Source organism: Hemiscyllium ocellatum, chromosome X, assembly GCF_020745735.1.
Source record: "Hemiscyllium ocellatum isolate sHemOce1 chromosome X, sHemOce1.pat.X.cur, whole genome shotgun sequence".
Taxonomy (NCBI): domain Eukaryota; kingdom Metazoa; phylum Chordata; class Chondrichthyes; order Orectolobiformes; family Hemiscylliidae; genus Hemiscyllium; species Hemiscyllium ocellatum.
The window spans coordinates 22,853,351-22,870,697 of NC_083453.1; the positions used below are offsets into that span (position 1 = coordinate 22,853,351).

General features: G+C 43.9%; 1 protein-coding gene across 1 annotated transcript in view; it reads left to right on the plus strand.

The window, feature by feature from the left end:
* Positions 1-12,796: 12,796 nt before the first annotated feature.
* Positions 12,797-17,347, plus strand: part of sarnp (SAP domain containing ribonucleoprotein) — a 35,653-nt gene continuing 31,102 nt past the window's right edge. Inside the window, exons 1-2 of the mRNA XM_060820922.1 lie at positions 12,797-12,942; positions 14,507-14,606. Of these exons, the coding sequence (XP_060676905.1) occupies positions 12,904-12,942; positions 14,507-14,606 (139 nt within the window). The 5' untranslated portion in view covers positions 12,797-12,903. The remainder of the gene's footprint in view (positions 12,943-14,506; positions 14,607-17,347) is intronic.

Sequence of the window (17,347 nt, forward strand, 5' to 3'; positions counted from 1 at the left end):
CCTACCACCTTTTCCCCTACCTTCATCTACCTATTGCATTCTCAGCTACCTCCCCCAAACCCCACCCCCCCCTCCCATTTATCTCTCAGCCCAGACCCACAAGCCTTATTCCTGATGAAGAGCTTATGTCCAAAATGATGATTTTCCTGTTCCTCAAATGTTGCATGGCCTGCTGTGCTTTTCCAGCATCACACTCTGGACTCTAATCTCCAACATCTGCAGTCCTCACTTTATCCTCTTTGCAGTAATAACCAAGGTCTTTTTCCCAGGGTAGAGAAGTATAGGGTTTGGGACGCCATGTTGTGGCTATACTGGATATTGGTGAGGCCACTTTTGGAATACTGTGTTCAATTCTGGTCGCACTGCTATAGGAAAGGTGTTGGTAAACTTGAAAGGGTTCAGAAAAGATTTGCAAGAATGTTGTAGGGATGTGAGGGTTTGAGTTGTAGGGAGAGGCTGAATAGATTATTCTATTCCTTGCTCAGATATTGGACCTTAGGCTGAAAATGTGTGCAATGATGGCCAATGTCCAAAGGCTACTTGAAACTGTCTGACATGGGGTTGGAACATTTTACAGACATTCCCCATTTGCTGCCTTAAAACAAGGAGCATAATGTCCATTTCAGGCCCCAGCGTAAGCAGTGGCTGCCACGAAAGGATTTAAAAAATGAAGCAAAATTGCTTTAGTGTCAGATGAAGTAGAATTGCAACCATCAACACTTAACTGGTGCTTCCTTTTTTCCCTCATATTTACTATCAGCCTTTTGGTTTCCCCCATCTCCACTAGCTGTTTCAGTTTTGCCAGGACCAGATCTCTGTGTCCAAAGTCTGATATTGTCAGCTGTGACTGGAAGTGTCCCCACTGGGCAGTGACTCGATGCACTTGCATTTGCCACTTCGCCTTCCAGACAGCAATCCAACTTGTAATTATACTCACTTTGTATTAGAGTCCACCGCTGAATGTGGCCTGAAGCTATGGGCGGCACTGCCTTGTCCTCTAGCAGGGGTTTGTGGTTCATTATTACAAATTTACATCTGTAAAGGTATTGGTAGAACTTCCTGACTCCAAATATGATTGCCAAACCTTCCTTCTCTATCTGGGCATATTTATGCTTTGCATTATCATGCGCATCCAGGACATTTCTCTCCATTAGGCTACCTATGAGCTAATAGATCCCGATGGCATATGGGGAAGCATTGCATGTCAATACCAGATCTTGCTTGGGATCATAGTATGCCAACACCTTTGATGATGATAGCTGTTTGTTCACTTCGGGAAACATTGAGGAGCTCAAGAGGGACTACGCAGGTTGGAGAACCGTGAAGCCCTTCTTTGAGTCCCCAGCGGACTGGTGGGAAACAGTAAAAGGGAACATCAAGAGGTTCTTCATCCTCAAAGGTGTTCAGGAGGCGAGAGAGAGGCGGGGAAAACTGTCCCAGCTCCAGGAAAGTATGCAGAACCTGCTTCTGCTGCAGACGATGGGGGTCGATGTCACGGAGGACCTCAAGGAGGTGAAGGGCCAGCAATCCTCGCTCTTTGCCTTGGAGGCTTCCAAGATAATCTTCCGGTCCAGGGTCTGCTCAGTGGAGCAGGACGAGACGTGCTCATGTTTCTTCTTCGAGAAGGTGCACAAAGAGAGAGCTGAAGGAAGAAGATGGCTCGATAACGTCATCTCAGGCTGACGTCATGAGGATCAGTATATCCTTCTATGCCAGTCTATATGACGTGAAGCCGACCGACAGCGCGGCCTCCCAGTCATTCCTGTCCTCTGTCACGGAGGTCTTAGACGACAGAACACGCGAGAGGCTGGACCAGCCGCTATCTCTGGATGAGCTGACCAAGGCCCTTGAGTCCTTCGAAAAGAATAAAACTCCCGGAAGCGACAGCTTACCGGTCGAGCTCTATTCCGCTCTGTGGGACTTGATTGGCCAGGACCTGCTGGAGGTGTATGTCAGTATGCTTCGGGCAGATACCATGAGTGAATCCATGAGGAAAGGCATCATCACCCTCATCTACAAGCGGAAGGGGGAGAGGGAGGAACTCAAAAATTGGAGACCAATCTCACTGTTGAATGCGGATTACAAAATTCTGTCAAAGGTAATCGCCAACCGGGTCAGGTCTGTTCTGGGGTTGGTAATTCACCCTGACCAAACCTGTGCTGTGCCGGGCAGGAAGATCGCTGAGAGCCTCGCACTCCTCAGGGATACGATCGCCTACATGCAGGACAGAGGGTTGGACACCTGCCTGATCAGCCTGGACCAGGAGAAAGCCTTTGACAGGATATCACACAGATATATAAGTGATGTTCTCTCCAAAATGGGCTTTGGGGAGGGAATCTGCAATTGGATCAGACTGCTCTACACCAACATTGTCAGTGCAGTCTCAATCAATGGGTGGGAATCAGATAGCTTCCCAGTCAGATCTGGGGTCAGGCAGGGCTGCCCTCTCTCTCCTGCCTTGTTTGTGTGCTGCATAGAGCCATTTGCTGAGTCCATCAGGAAGGATGCGAGCCTGAGAGGGGTGACTATTCCGGGCAGCAGGGGCCTGGAGGTTAAGGACTCCCTGTACATGGATGACGTCGCCGTTTTCTGCTTGGATCTGCTGTCCGTGCACAGACTCATGTGCATATGTGACCAGTTCGAGCAGGCCTCAGGGGCCAAGGTAAACAGAGGCAAGAGCGAGGCCATGCTCTTCAGGAATTGGGCCGACCAATCCCCGATCCCCTTCGCCGTCAGGACCGACCACCTGAAGGTGCTGGGTATTTGGTTCGGGCGGGCTGAGGCGTGCGCCAAGTCTTGGGAGGAGTGTATCAGCAAAGTGAGGCAGAAAATGGGCAGATGGAAGCTACGGTCGCTCTCCATCGCGGGAAAAAACCTGGTCATCAGGTATAAGGCACTGTCATTGCTATTATACGTGGCACAGGTCTGGCCTATTCCCAGAACCTGTGCCACTGCAGTCACCCGGGCCATCTTCCAGTTTATATGGAGGTCAAAGATGGACCGGGTCCGAAGGGACTCGCTGTACAAAGATCTGGGCAACAGGCGAAAAAATACACCCAATGCCACCCTCACCCTGATGGCCACCTTTGTGTGTGGCTGCATCAAGCTGTGCATGGATCCCCAGTATGCAAACACCAAGTGTCACTACGTACTGAGGTTCTACCTGTCCCTGGAGTTACGAAGGATGGGCCTGGCCTCGCTGCCGCGGAACACTCCGAGTATTTGGATCGTTCCGTATCACCTGTCCTTCGTGGAGAAGTTTATGAAGAAAAACACCTTTGACCACAAGTCCTTCAGGAAGTGGTCAGCACGTAGTGTCTTTGAGACCCTTCGGCGGATCCTATCGAGCAGTTTCCTGAGCAGACTGTCAAAAGCCATTTGGCAGAATGCCTCATCGCCAGAACTTTCCAACAAGCACCAAGACATGGCTTGGCTGGTGGTGAGAAGGGCTCTGCCTGTGAGATCCTTTATGCACGCCCAGCCTCTAAGCCGCACCACACGCTGCCCTCGAAGCGGCTGTGGGGGGGACGAGACTGTCACACACCTCCTTCTGGAATGTGCCTACGCAGAAGAAGTCTGGAGAGGAATGCAGTGCTGTTTGTCGAGGTTCGTCCCGAGCAGCGCCGTAACGCAGGACTCCGTGCTCTATGGCCTGTTCCCCGGGACGCATACCGAGACGAACATCCTCTGTGCCTGGAGGATCATCGACTCGGTGAAGGACGCTCTCTGGGCGGGCCGAAACCTGTTGATCTTCCAGCTGAAGGCGTTGACCCCGACTGAGTGTTACAGACTGGCACATTCCAAGGTCCAGGACTACGTGTTGAGGGACGCGCTGAAGTTCGGGGCAGCTGCCGCCAAGGCGCAGTGGGGAAAGACCACTGTGTAACATCTGCCTGCCTAAAGAAGAACAGGGGGCCCATGCAGTCATTTGGGCTCTGCTGACGCCTCAGCTAAATATCTGGGCATATGATTGAAAAATGTACAGACCTGTATATAACATTGATAAATTCTGATCTGTGTATGTAAATGTTTACATATGTATGGCATGACCAACTGTACAGACCATCAAATTATTTTATGAATAAAGTATATTTTTGAAATAATGAAAAAAAAAGTTTGTTCACTTCCCTGAAAGTCATGGCTTGACTACGTGGCCATTTTCAAGACTGATCCTTTAACAGTTGGTGTAAAGGTGCCAGGATAGAGGCCAGATTATGTACTTTTCATAATAATTCACCAGCCCAAGGAAAGTCTTAAGTGCCGGTAAAGACTTGGGAGCCGGGACACCTTTGATCACCCTCACTTTATCTTCTAATACGTGTAACCCGGTCTTGTCAGTTCTGTAGTCACTTGGGGTGCCTGGAACACACATTTTTCCTTCTAAGGCATATACCTACCTGGGAGAAATGTCGAAGAATGACGTCCATGTTCTCTAAGTGCTTCTTATTGATCTTCCCAGTTATTAGCACGTCATTTAGATAAATAGCAACCTAGGGTAGACCTTGTAAAATATTCCGTATTGCCAGCTGGAAAATTGCACAGACTGACAATACCCCAAATGGCAGTCTTGTATATTGCTACAAACTCTAATGATTAACCCAAGAAGTAGCATACTTCTTGGAATTCTCATTTAACCACTATTACAAGTGCACATGGCTCTTGGAGTAAAAAGTGAGGTCTGCAGATGCTGGAGAATCAGAGCTGAAAATGTGTTGCTGGTTAAAGCGCAGCAGGTCAGGCAGCATCCAAGGAACAGGAAATTCGACGTTTCGGGCAAAAGCCTCCTGATGAAGGGCTCTGGCCCAAAACGTCGAATTTCCTGTTCCTTGGATGCTGCCTGACCTGCTGCGCTTTAACCAGCAACACATTTTCAGCACATGGCTCTTGTCCAGCTTCATGAAGGACAGCACTCCCACCCCGCATCAGCTTTGTATATAAATCCTATGCAAGGAATTGGGTATTTATTCAGCTGTGAAAAGCTGCTTATCATTTTAAAAACCCCACAAAGGCAAACTGACCCATCAGGCTGCAAGATCGTTATGACCAGTGCTGCCCATTCCTCAAACTGGACTGGTTTGATGATTCATCTGCTTTCCAGTCTTCTGATTTCTGCCTCTACTTTTGCCCGTGGGGCAAAAAGCACTGGGCAGGTCTTGCAGAATGATGGAATTACTCTCTGGTCAACATGCCAGATAGCCTTGGGCTCCTTTGTTAGTCCCTAGGCTCTCCTGAAAAACCTCTGGGTAGTTAATTAGGACTTCACTCAGCCAGCCATTTTCTAATCAAAGAATGTGGAGCCAATCAAGCTGAATTTTTCTTAGTCAATTTCCCCCCACTGAGCTTGGGCTTGAGCTTTTTACTACAATCAGTGGTAACTGAACCAGCTGCTTCCCATAAAAGACCGGAGTCGAAATTGTACCCTTAATCTGTAAAGGTCACCTAGTATAGGTTCTCAGTCTGGCCGAGGGCTTATGCAAACTTAAGGTTTAGAGTCAGAGCAAATTTTGCTAAGACTGGTTCTGCAATCACCAAAATGGTATCAACCTCTATTTGAACTGGGTGACCATTGAACCAGACATTTATTTTGATTGGCTCTGATTCGGATGTTGCTGAGCAATTTAACTATTCTAGACCAGACGTAGGTGGACTTTCCAGTGTGTACAGTCTATGGCCTATGAGTTCTCTTTAGGTCTAGTGGGACATTTTTGCTGTTATGAATCCACATACCGGCAGCAACTGCAGTGGCTTGCCGGCCCAAATCCTGAAGAAAATTTTAACCGTTTGGCCGAGGCTTGGCTTTGTTTTGGGGCTTTGCTTTGGGCTGGCCTAGAGTCCCTCTGTTCAGGATATGTCCTGAGTGAGGCTATGCAATTGCCTTCCCTCAAGTGGTATTCTCCATGGGTACATCGTTAATCCCACATACCAAAATTGTCTCTCCCTGCAACTCATTAAGGGTTAGAGTCATAGAATCATAGAGATGTACAGCACGGAAACAGACCCTTTGGTCCAACTTGTCCATGCCGACCAGATATCCCAACCCAATCTAGTCCCACCTGCCAGCACCTGGCCCATATTCCTCCAAACCCTTCCTATTCATATGCCCATCCAGATGCCTTTTAAATGTTGCAATTGTATCAGTCTCCAGCACTTCCTCTGGCAGCTCATTCCATAGATGTCCCACCTCTGAGTGAAAAAGTTGCCTCTTAGGTCTCTTTTATATCTTTCCCCTCTTTCCCCTAAACTAATGCCCTCTAGTTCTGGACTCCCCCACCCCAGGGTAAGGACTTTGTCTATTTATCCTATCCATGCCCCTCATGATTTTGTAAACCTCGATAAGGTCACCCCCTCAGCCTCTGACGCTCCAGGGAAAATAGCCCCAACCTATTCAATCTCTCCCTATAGCTCAAATCCTCCAACGCTGGCAACATCCTTGTAAATCTTTTCTGAACACTTTCAAGTTTCACAACATCTTTCCGATAGGAAGGAGACAAGAATTACGTGCAATATTCCAACAGTGGCCTAACCAATGTCCTGTACAGCCGCAACATGACCTCCCAACTCCTGTACTCAATACTCTGACCAATGGGGAACCTTGTTGAGTGCCTTACTGACGTACATATAGATCACATCTACCACTCTGCCCTCATCAATCCTCTTTGTTACTTCTTCAAAAACTCAATCAGGTTTGTGAGACATGAGTTCTCATGCATAAAGCCATGTTGACTATCCCGAATCAGTCCTTGCCTTTCCAAATACATGTACATTCTAACCCTCAAGTTAAACCAAAGTCACATGCTTCTGCTAGTTGTCTTAACCTAATCAAAAATCCCAATAAGGATCCCCCTAGTTCTTGACTTACTGAGTAAAACCGAATTCTCAGAATTAGAGGAGGCTTGGGGTCATATTTCTTCACTAAGTGGATCAACTCTTGAAAGATTTTAGTATATAATACCCCAGGGAAAGTTAAGCTCCTAATAACCAAAAAAGTTGCAAGTCCATAAGCTGTCAGGAGAATTATTTGTTGCATTTCATCTGCCCCAATGTCAATTGTTTACAAAATATAACGCATTCTTTCCACATACTGGGCCCAACATTTAACGGCAGGATCAAACGAATCATAGAGCTGTACAGCGCAGAACCAGACCCTTCAGTCCAACCCATTCATGCTGACCAGATATCCTACATTAATCTAGTCCCATTTGACAGCATTTGGCCCATATCCCTCTAAACGTTTCCTGTTCATATACCCATCCAGATGCCTTTTAAAAGGTTGGAATTGCACAAGCCTCCACCACTTGCTTTGGCAGCTCATTCCATACATACACCACCCTCTGTGTGGAAAGGCTCCCCCTTAGGTCCCTTTTAAATCTTTCCCCTCTCACCTTAAACCTATGCCCTCTAGCTTTGGACACCCCTACCCTGGGGACAAGACCTGGTTATTCATCCTGTCCATGCTCTTCATGATTTTATAAACTTCTATAAGGTCACCTCTTAGCCTCTAACACTCCAGAGAAAATAGCCCCAGCCTATTCAGCTTCTCCCAATAACTCAAACCCTCCAACTTCCTTGCAAATCTTTTCTGCACCTTTTCAAGTTTCACAGCATCCTTCCTATAGCAGGGAGACCAGAATTGAACACAGTATTCCAAAAGTAGCCTAACCAATGTCCTGTATAGCCACAACATGACCTTCCAACTCCTATATTTAATGCACTGATCAATAAAGGCAAGCACACTAAACACCTCTTCCCTATCCTGTTGACCTGGGACTCCATTGTCAAGGAACTATGAACCTGCACTTCTAGGTCTCTTTCAAGTTTCCCAAATAATGGCATGCTGACTAAAACGCTTACCCCAACTCAAAGAGGACTGTTGTGAGTGAGTTTCTTCAGAAATCTGCTTTTTCTCTCATTGCCACTGAAATAGTTCCACAGTGGCCGATATCCCTCCACCAAGTCACCCTTTATTTACATATGGGGAATCCTTGACACAGATGTAACTTCCTTTGAGCCAGCTGCTAGAGTGAAGAGAACTTCTGACACTCCTGTTTATTCTCTTTTGGAGAGACAAAAAAGTAAACTCACCTCCTCAGTCGGAAACACCAACAGCAGTAATAAGGCATACTGACTCTGTGATCCAGGCAGTTCAGAGGTCAGTCTCCTCTCCTCCTTAACAGAAAAGCAGAGAGTCCTTCACGCACTGATCCAGCTCCCTCAGAGTGAACGGGACATCTGACACTCCTTTTTTTTTAGAGAGCAGAGTCCTTCCCTTCACTCCACACTGATCCAGCTCCCTCAAGAGCCAGCTCTCAGAGTGAACAGAATCTCTGGCACTCGTGGTCTGACACATTTTTTTTATTTGTTTTCTTTTTATTACCCCCACCCTACCACCTAACTGTGGTAGTGCTTATTTTTTTCCCCAGCACCTATGTTGTGTGTGTGCAGGTGTGAGACACAGTGAAAGACGCAAGGTGCATGAATCTTTATTCAAATTTCCACCACCAGGAAGAAAGGAAACACCCAAGTGGCCTGTGACAAGCAGTGCCCTTCACATCAAAGGGCAATGCTGTGTGATCAAACAGTGAGGGGGAGGGCAGGGATTAAATCAAAATAGAGTTGGGAGGAGCATTCCTGTTTATATCTGTCAGTCAGGGGTGCCTGATTGGACCAGGTTAACAGCCCCAGTCAGGGAACTCATATGATTTGAGACCCGCCTGGCTGGCCCTTGTATGGGTATATGAATATGAAGGATTTAAAGGGATTTGGGCTAAATGCTGGCAAATGGGACTAGATCAGATTGGGATGACTATTCGGCAGATGAGTTGGACTGCAAGGTTTGTTTCAGTGCTGTATGACTCTATGTTGGAAATGGTGATGGTAGCAAGAACGCTGCTGCAGGTATTTTGAAATATACCTCATAAAGGAGAAAATGAAACACAAAAAAAAGACTTGCATTTATAAAATGCTTTCCATATACTCAGGTCATTCCAAAGTACTTCACAGCCAATTATGCATAATTGAAGTGTAGTCACTGCTTTAATGTTGTATATACAGCAGCTAAATTGCATATCGTAACAGCTCACAAAGAGTGAGCATAATAGGTATAGTTAGTAAGTTTGCAGATGACACCAAAATTGGAGGTATAGTGGACAGCGAATAAGGTTACCTCAGATTACAATAGGTTCTTGATCAGATGAGCCAATGAGCCGAGATGTGGCAGGTGGAGTTTAATTTAGACTAATGTCAGCTGCTGAGTTTTGGGAAAGCAAATCTTAGCAGGACTTATACACTTCATGGTAAGGTCTTGGGGAGTGTTGCTGAACAAAGAGACCTTGGAGTGCAGATTCATAGCTCTCTGAAAGTGGAGTCGCAGGTAGATAGGATAGTGAAGAAGGTGTTTGGTATGCTTTCCTTTATTGAGTCAGAGTATTAAGTACAGGAGTTGCGAGGTCATGTTGCGGCTGTACAGGACATTGGACAGGCCACTATTGGAATATTTCATGCAACTCTGGTCTCTCCTTCCTATCGGAAAGATGTTGTGAAACTTGAAAGGGTTCAGTAAAGATTTACAAGGATGTTGTCAGGGTAGGAGGATTTGAGCTATAGGGAGAGGTTGAATAGGCTAGGGCTGTTTTCCCTGGAGTGTTAGAGACTGAGGGGGTGACCTTATCGAGGTTTATAAAATCATGAGGGGCATGGATAGGATAAATAGACAAAGTCTTTTCCCTGGGGTGGAGGAGTCCAGAACTAGAGGGCATGGGTTTAGGGTGAGAGGGGAAAGATATAAACGAGACCTAAGGGGCAACTTTTTCACTCAGAGGGTGGTACGCGTATCGAATGAGCTGCCAGAGAAAGTGGTGGAGGCTAGTACAATTGCAACATTTAAAAGGCATCTGGATGGGTATATGAATAGGAAAGACTTGGAGGGATATGGGCCAGGCTCTGGCAGGTGGGGCTAGATTTTGTTGGGAAATCTGGTCGGCATAGACGAGTTGGACCGAAGAGTCTGTTTTTGTGCCATACATCTGTATGACTCTGTGTTGATTGAATTGAATTTATTGTCATGTGTATCGAGGCACAGTGAAAAGCTTTGTCTTGCGAGCAATACAGGCAGCTCACAGAGTGAAGTAGCATAAATAAGTAAATAATAGGTAAATAGCAGCAAAAACAAAAAACATAGGTACAGGCAAATGTTAAGAGTTTGCGAGTCCATTCAGTATTCTCACAACATTAGGGTAGAAACTTGCAAAACTGGTTGGTGCGTGTGTTCAGGCTTCTGTACCTTCTCCCTGATGGTAGAGGTTGTAGAAAAACATTGCCAGAGTGGGATGGATCTTTGAGAAAGCTGGCGGCCTTTCCTTGACAGCGGGCCTGGTAGATGGATTCTAAAGATTCTAAAGGGAGGTTGGCCTTTGTGATTGTCCGGGCCGAGTTCACCACTTTCTGTGACCATCTCAGATCTTGAATGGTACAGTTGCCATACCAGGGAGTGATACATCCAGACAGAATGCTCTCAATGGCGCATCTATAAAGATTGGCAAGTGTATTCGCCGTCATGCCCAATTTCCTCAGCTGACTGAGGAAGAAGAGACGTTGTTGGGCCTTTGTAACCAGTGCGTCCACATGAGGAGTCCAAGAAAGCTTGTTGTGGATGACCACTCCTAGGAGCTTGACACTCTCCACTCTGTGCTGTTAATGTGTAGGGGGCGCTTCAGTAACATCCTGTCGAAAGTCAATAATGAGTTCCTTGGTTTTGCCGGCATTGAGAGCTAGGTTGTTCTCAGTGCACCATTTTTCCAGGTTTTCCCCTCCCATGTGTAGTCTGTTTCGTCATCATCTGAGATTTGACCGACTATGATGGTGTTATCAGTGAATTTGTATATGGCATTAGTCTGGTATTTGGCGACGCAGTCATGGGTATACAGCGAGTACAGTAGGGGGCTGAGTACGCACACCTGGGGGGGGCTCCCGTGTTGAGTTAGTGAGGATTCAAGGATAAATGTTTCATGAGGACATCAAGGAAACTCTCTATCTCTTTATATTAGTACCAAAGGATCTTTTATGCTCACCTGAGTGGGCAGATAGGGCATTGAAAGACAGCACCTTTGACACTGCAGAGTGCCAACCTAGATCATGCATTCATGTGAAGCTTAAAGCCACAACCTCCTGACACAGATGAGAGTACTGAGCCAAGACCGACATTGCTGCAAATGTGTTGCTGGTCAAAGCACAGCAGGCCAGGCAGCATCTCAGGAATAGAGAATTCGACGTTTCGAGCATAAGCCCTTCATCAGGAATCACCTTGAGAAGTTCAGATTACATTACATGTATTCCAAGTTGAAATTACAATATTTCATGTATTACAATTACATGCATTGTGACATTAGAAACTAGAATCCTGCTTGATTTTCCCCTCCCCATTGCAGGGAAGTGGCTAAGATCAGCTAAGACAGTTGCCATTACAGTTTTCACATAATACACAGTAGCTCTCCAGTGATTTAGTAAGAAAATGCATCAAGGTACCATTTAGACCAAATGGTCCCAGGATTGACCCCAGCTTGTAGCCAGTTGTTTGACCTCAGATGGGAAATAGTGGGTCACAATTGGCCTCACCAGCCATAGGTTATGGAGGGATCACTCTCCAGTGGACTGTGGTAGGAATAGATTTGAACAGTACATAAGGACGAGATTGAGCTTAGTTCCTAAACCTGCAGATTCAAACTGCTGATACATATGCATTAAGAATTGAGCAAAAAATGAGGTCTGCAGATGCTGGAGATCACAGCTGCAAATGTGTTGCTGGTCAAAGCACAGCAGGCCAGGCAGCATCTCAGGAATAGAGAATTCGACGTTTCGAGCATAAGTTTCCTGATGAAGGGCTTATGCTCGAAACGTCGAATTCTCTATTCCTGAGATGCTGCCTGGCCTGCTGTGCTTTGACCAGCAACACATTTGCAATTAAGAATTGAGCTTCAACATTTTGTCCAGTCCAGAAGTGGATAACTCAATAAAAACATTGCTAAATGTTCTCATAAAACTGGTTCACTTACAATTGTAAATGTACGACAGGTTTGTACTTGCACAACCTTTATATAAAGAAAACAAAGTATTTGGCCAGTTTTCCTCTTTCTCTGCCTGCCACTCCACAATTTTCTGCTCATTGAAACAAATAAGCAAAAGACGAGTGGGTTAACAAGTGCAGAAACAGCTGTCCTTTCTGACATCCAACTTTGAAAATGACCCGATAACTGTTCTTGAAATGATATTATTTGATAGTCATTCCAATGAAGGTGGCCACTAAGCCATTGACTGGCAAGTCACATATAATAACTTTCCACACAGTGGTTAGCACTGCTGCCTCACAGCGCCAGGGACCTGGGTTCAATTCCCGCCTCAGGCGACTGACTGTGTGGAGTTTGCATGTTCTCCCCGTGTCTGTGTGGGTTTCCTCCGGGTGCTCCGGTTTCCTCCCACAGTCCAAAGATGTGCGGGTCAGGTGAATTGGCCACGCTAAATTGTCCATAGTGTTAGGTAAGGGGTAAATGTAGGGGTATGGGTGGGTTGCGCTTCGGCGGGTCGGTGTGGACTTGTTGGGCCGAAGGGCCTGTTTCCACACTGTAAGTAATCTTCCACGGGATTTATGATCTTCGCAAAGATATATCGCCCTAATTTTTTATAATTTTAAAATTTCAATCTAACATATATTTGTTGTTAAATGTTGAGAAATATAATTGTGAGTTTTTGCTCTTAAATTATTCCCCCCACCCCAGATCTCTCCAGCACAGTAGATTGAGCGCCTTACTGTCTCTTTTGACCCAATGGTGAGGCAGCGTGTTGGTCAGTGAGGGAAAAGAGTAAAGCGGCTTCCTATTGGATAGGTGGTGAGCGGGTTAGCAGCCTAGCAAGATGGCGGACAGAGCGGCGGTGGATATCAGCAAATTGAAGGTAAAGGGAGTTTAGTTTAAGATAGTCATAACCATATATGGGTAATGTGTTCGCGGTCAGATTGGAGATTTTATGATTTAGTGATTGTTACGTGCTTCAGTTTTTCTGTTCTGATTTTCCTCGGGCGACCCATAAGGTGGATTATGTTTTCTCTCCTTCTTGAAGGTGGGGTTGGTTTTTTTCCCCCCTGATAGTCTAAAATTCTGCGATCATTTTAGGCAGCATAATTAGATGGGATGTGCTTCGAGTGCCAAATTGAAAGGAAACAAATAAGTTTCCGTAATGGACGAATAGCTAAATGCACCGCCCATGGAAGTCACGGGCCACATAGAAGAAGGAAACCGTCCCTCTCCCCTATGCTATGTTGTTTGGCCTAAGCTAGGTCTCTTTGCTGTATACTACAGCTATTTCAAATGGATTACCATTCCCTGAACGTCTGAGCACGTGGGCGAAACATTGATGAGGAAAGTTGTCATTTCTTCTTCTGTAAATAGGGGAATCGTATAAGAGCTAACTTGTACAAGCTGTTGGTTGATCCACTGCTAAAATTGTGTTTTGGGTGCTCAGAGTGCACGTTGAAGTGAAAATTCTGTAGATTCGCCCTAATATGGAAGTTTGGAAGGTTATAAAGTGGGTCTGAGAAACTGGAGCAAATAATTTGAGCCATTTTGAAAGTTTTATTTTAAATTAACAAGGGGTTCTGGTGTTATGAATCAGGAAAGACTATCCCATGGTTGTAGAGTTGGTGGATTGTCAATTTTAAAATCTGTAGGGAGGAGGGTGCTGGGATTAGATTTGGATTGATAACTGACTGTGGGAAGAAAGTGGGGTTGTAGAAATGGTTTTGGATTGATCCAGCTAAGAACTAGCATAAATGTGACCAGGAATGGTGTGAAACTCGTAAATGCTGATTTTTCAAAGATTGTGGGGTATGTTTCTCTAAGGAATGTGGAAAGCCAAAATGCATGTACTGCAAGCAATTGGGAAGTGACTTGTTGCCCCTTTACCTCAAGATTGGAGTACAGGACACAATAAATCTTGTTCTAATTGTACAAGGTTTTGGAAAAAAGTATATGCACATTTAATTTCCATTTTTAAGGGAGATTACACTTCCATATAGCGGCAATACAGCCATGTTCACTGAATCAGTGCTGGGGATGATGGGATTGTCCTCTGAGAGACTGCGTAATTTGGGCCATTGTTTACTAGAAGAATGAAAGGCAATTTCATTGAAATGTACAAGATCCTGTGTAGTCTCAACACGATAGACACTGAGATAATGCTTCCATTGGTTGGAGAACCTAAAATGTGATGGCTTAGTTTCTGGATAAGAGAGTAATAAGTTGGGCCCAACTGAGGAGAAATTACTTCACTTGAATGATTGTGAATCTTTGGAATTCTCTACCCTAAAGGGTTTAGAGCAGCCAAGAAAGGGAGTTGAATCCAAATATCAACTGTAGTGTATTGAGAGAAGCAGGTCACGTGGTCGACTCCAATTTCTCGAATCAGTTCTTTACTGAAAATACCCATGGTTCTGACTGTTTGTTTGTTCTCACTGCTTTAGTTGACCGAGTTGAGACAAGAATGTGCTTCAAGGGAGCTGGATACTAAAGGAAACAAACAAGATCTCATCCAGCGACTGCAGGCTTACCTGGAAGAACATGGTAAAATCATGACTAATGTTTAATCTCAAACAACTTATTTTTAATAAATAAAATTACTATAAGAATTTATGAAGAGCTATGTTGACTTAAACACATAATTAAAATTGTTTTATAAAATATTACATTGAATTCAGGATAATAAATTAGCTGAGTTCTGGATTAAACAATTGTTGAGTCATAACAGGTGTCTTTTGGTGTCAGTCATAGACTATACTGCATCGAAACATAGCCTTTGGTCCAATTGACCAGATAGCCTAAACCAATCTAGTCCCATTTGCCAGCACTTGGTCCATATCCTTATAAACCCATCCAGATGCTTTTTAAATGTTGTAATTTGCCAGCCTCCTCCCTTCATGATTTGATAAACATTTATAAGGTTTATAAACTTTTATACATGTCTTCAACCTCCTACTCCAGAGGAGAAAGACCACTGGAATAAGTAGATTTATTTAATCAATGCACGCAACAGAGCACCTATTTTGTTCCAAAAAAGGCTGACCTAAGCGGGGAAGCACGTTGCACAAGGCGCAACTGGATACACAATACATTGTTTTTTTTTCTTTTGCATAACGTTGAAGGAAAAAGACAGCAGTTAATCAGTTAAGTTCAGCCTCTGTAAGTTGATCAAAGTGCTTGAGTTGCATCCTTATGCTAATTAATTCCCACTTTTTTGAGAGTCTTAATTTTTGTGGTTTAGTGTTGATGTAATTTCAACAATAAGTACATTAAATTAATATATTTAACTGATTAATTGCTGTCTTTTTCCTTCAACGTTACGCAAAAGGAAAAAGCAACTTATTGTGTATCTAGTTGCACCTTTGTGTAATGTGTCCCCCCTCCTCTGGTTCAGCTTTTGTTTTGGAACAAAATAGGTGCTCTGTTGTGTGCATTGATTAAGTAAATCAACTTATTTCATGGAAGTTGTTTACTTCTGTCTATCAACAAGTGAAAGGCAAATTTAAGACTTCACAATAATAATCAGCATCTCAAATTGCCTTTCATTGACATTGAAGTTAATTGACTTATTGAAACAGATGAATACTTCCTAAATAGGAATGTAGGTATCTTCAGTGAATGTGCTAAAACAGGCCTGTACTGTATTCATCTTGTCCTTGTGCTGTGTAAAGCCAGGCATTCCGGTTAGACTGCAATTCCAGTACCCAATCTCTGTTGAAAATTACCACTTATAAAAAGTGAGTGGGAAATATAATTAATATGGATGTAGGTTTGTTCGCTGAGCTGGAAGGTTCATTTCCAGACATTTTGTCACCCTACTAAGTAACATCTTCAGTGTGTCTCTGGGCAAAGCACTTTTGATGATTCCTGCTTTCTATTTAGATGTTTGGGTTTCTTTTGGGTTGATGTTATTTCCTGTGGTGACATCACTTCCTGTTTGTTTTTCTCAGGGGGTGGTAGATGGGGTCTAACTCGATGTGTTTATAAATAGAGTTCTGGTTGGAATGCCATGCTTCTAGGAATTCTTGTACGTTTCTCTGTTTGGCTTGTCCGAAGATGGATGTGTTGTCCCAGTCTAAGTGGTGTCCTTCATCATCTATATGTAAGGATACGAATGAGAGAGGGTCATGTCGTTTTGTGGCTAGTTGATGTTCATGTATTCTGATGGCTAGTTCTCTGCCTGTTTGTCCAATGTAGTGTTTGTTACAGTCCTTGCACAGTAGTTTGTAGGGTGACGAAATGTCTGAAAATGAACCTTCCAGCTCAGTGAGCAAACCTACATCCAGAACCTCGATCTGAGCTACAAATCTGCTCAAAACTCGTGAATATAATTAATATTTCCAGGCTTTTTTGGTTTAACCATCAGTTTGCTATATGTGAATTTCTCCTGTGTATTTTTTAATTTGTTTCCATTAATGTGTACATTTGGGTAAAATTTTAATTCCAGGTTATTGTTAGAGTTGAGAAAATACATTCACAATTCATGGCTTTCCAAAACTCAGTCTGAGGCATGCTGCTTTTCACTTAAAAGCAAAATACCGCAGGTGCTAGGAATCTGAAATAAAGTAGAAAATATCAGAAATACTCCAGATCAGGCAGTATCTGTGTTGGGGAAGATGGAGTAGAGAGAAACTATAAATGCATTAGCCTATTGTTCTCATTCAGACCTTAACAGATTTTTGCATTTCTTTTAGAGGTAATGGTAAACCTGAACAATAATCCTAGTCAACCATTAAGTAATCTCTCAATCATAAAAGGTCTACTTAAACATTCAAAATATTTATTTGCAGAATAAACTTCCTCTTTAATCAGGAAATATAATCTGCAGAATCTATGCATAAGTGTAATTGGGTATCATTTGTGTTTTGCTTTTAAAAGGAACCATTGAATGAATATTTGTAGAAGCTTAATTATTTGGTTGTAATCTTGAGTTATAAATCATGTTAATCCTCAAAAGGAAAGGACTACCCATTCATTTAGTGGGGATGTTTGTACCTTTTTTACTAGTTTTATTAGACTTAATCCTAGACTTTGCTTCCTTAAAAACAAGCTAGACAAAGGTTAGAATTAGCCCAACTTCTTGAATGTTGGTGTTTAAATCAAGTCTTGATCTTGGAGTAGTGCAGCAAAAGCTGAAAAATACTGGGAGCACTCAAGGTCAGATGACACTTCTATCCAAAGGTGCTAGCATTTTGAGTGTGAGGCCCTTTAGGTACGATTGTCTTCAGTATCTCAGATAAGATAACATTAATCTTGTTCTTGTGTGATCATTGTACTCGTGTGTA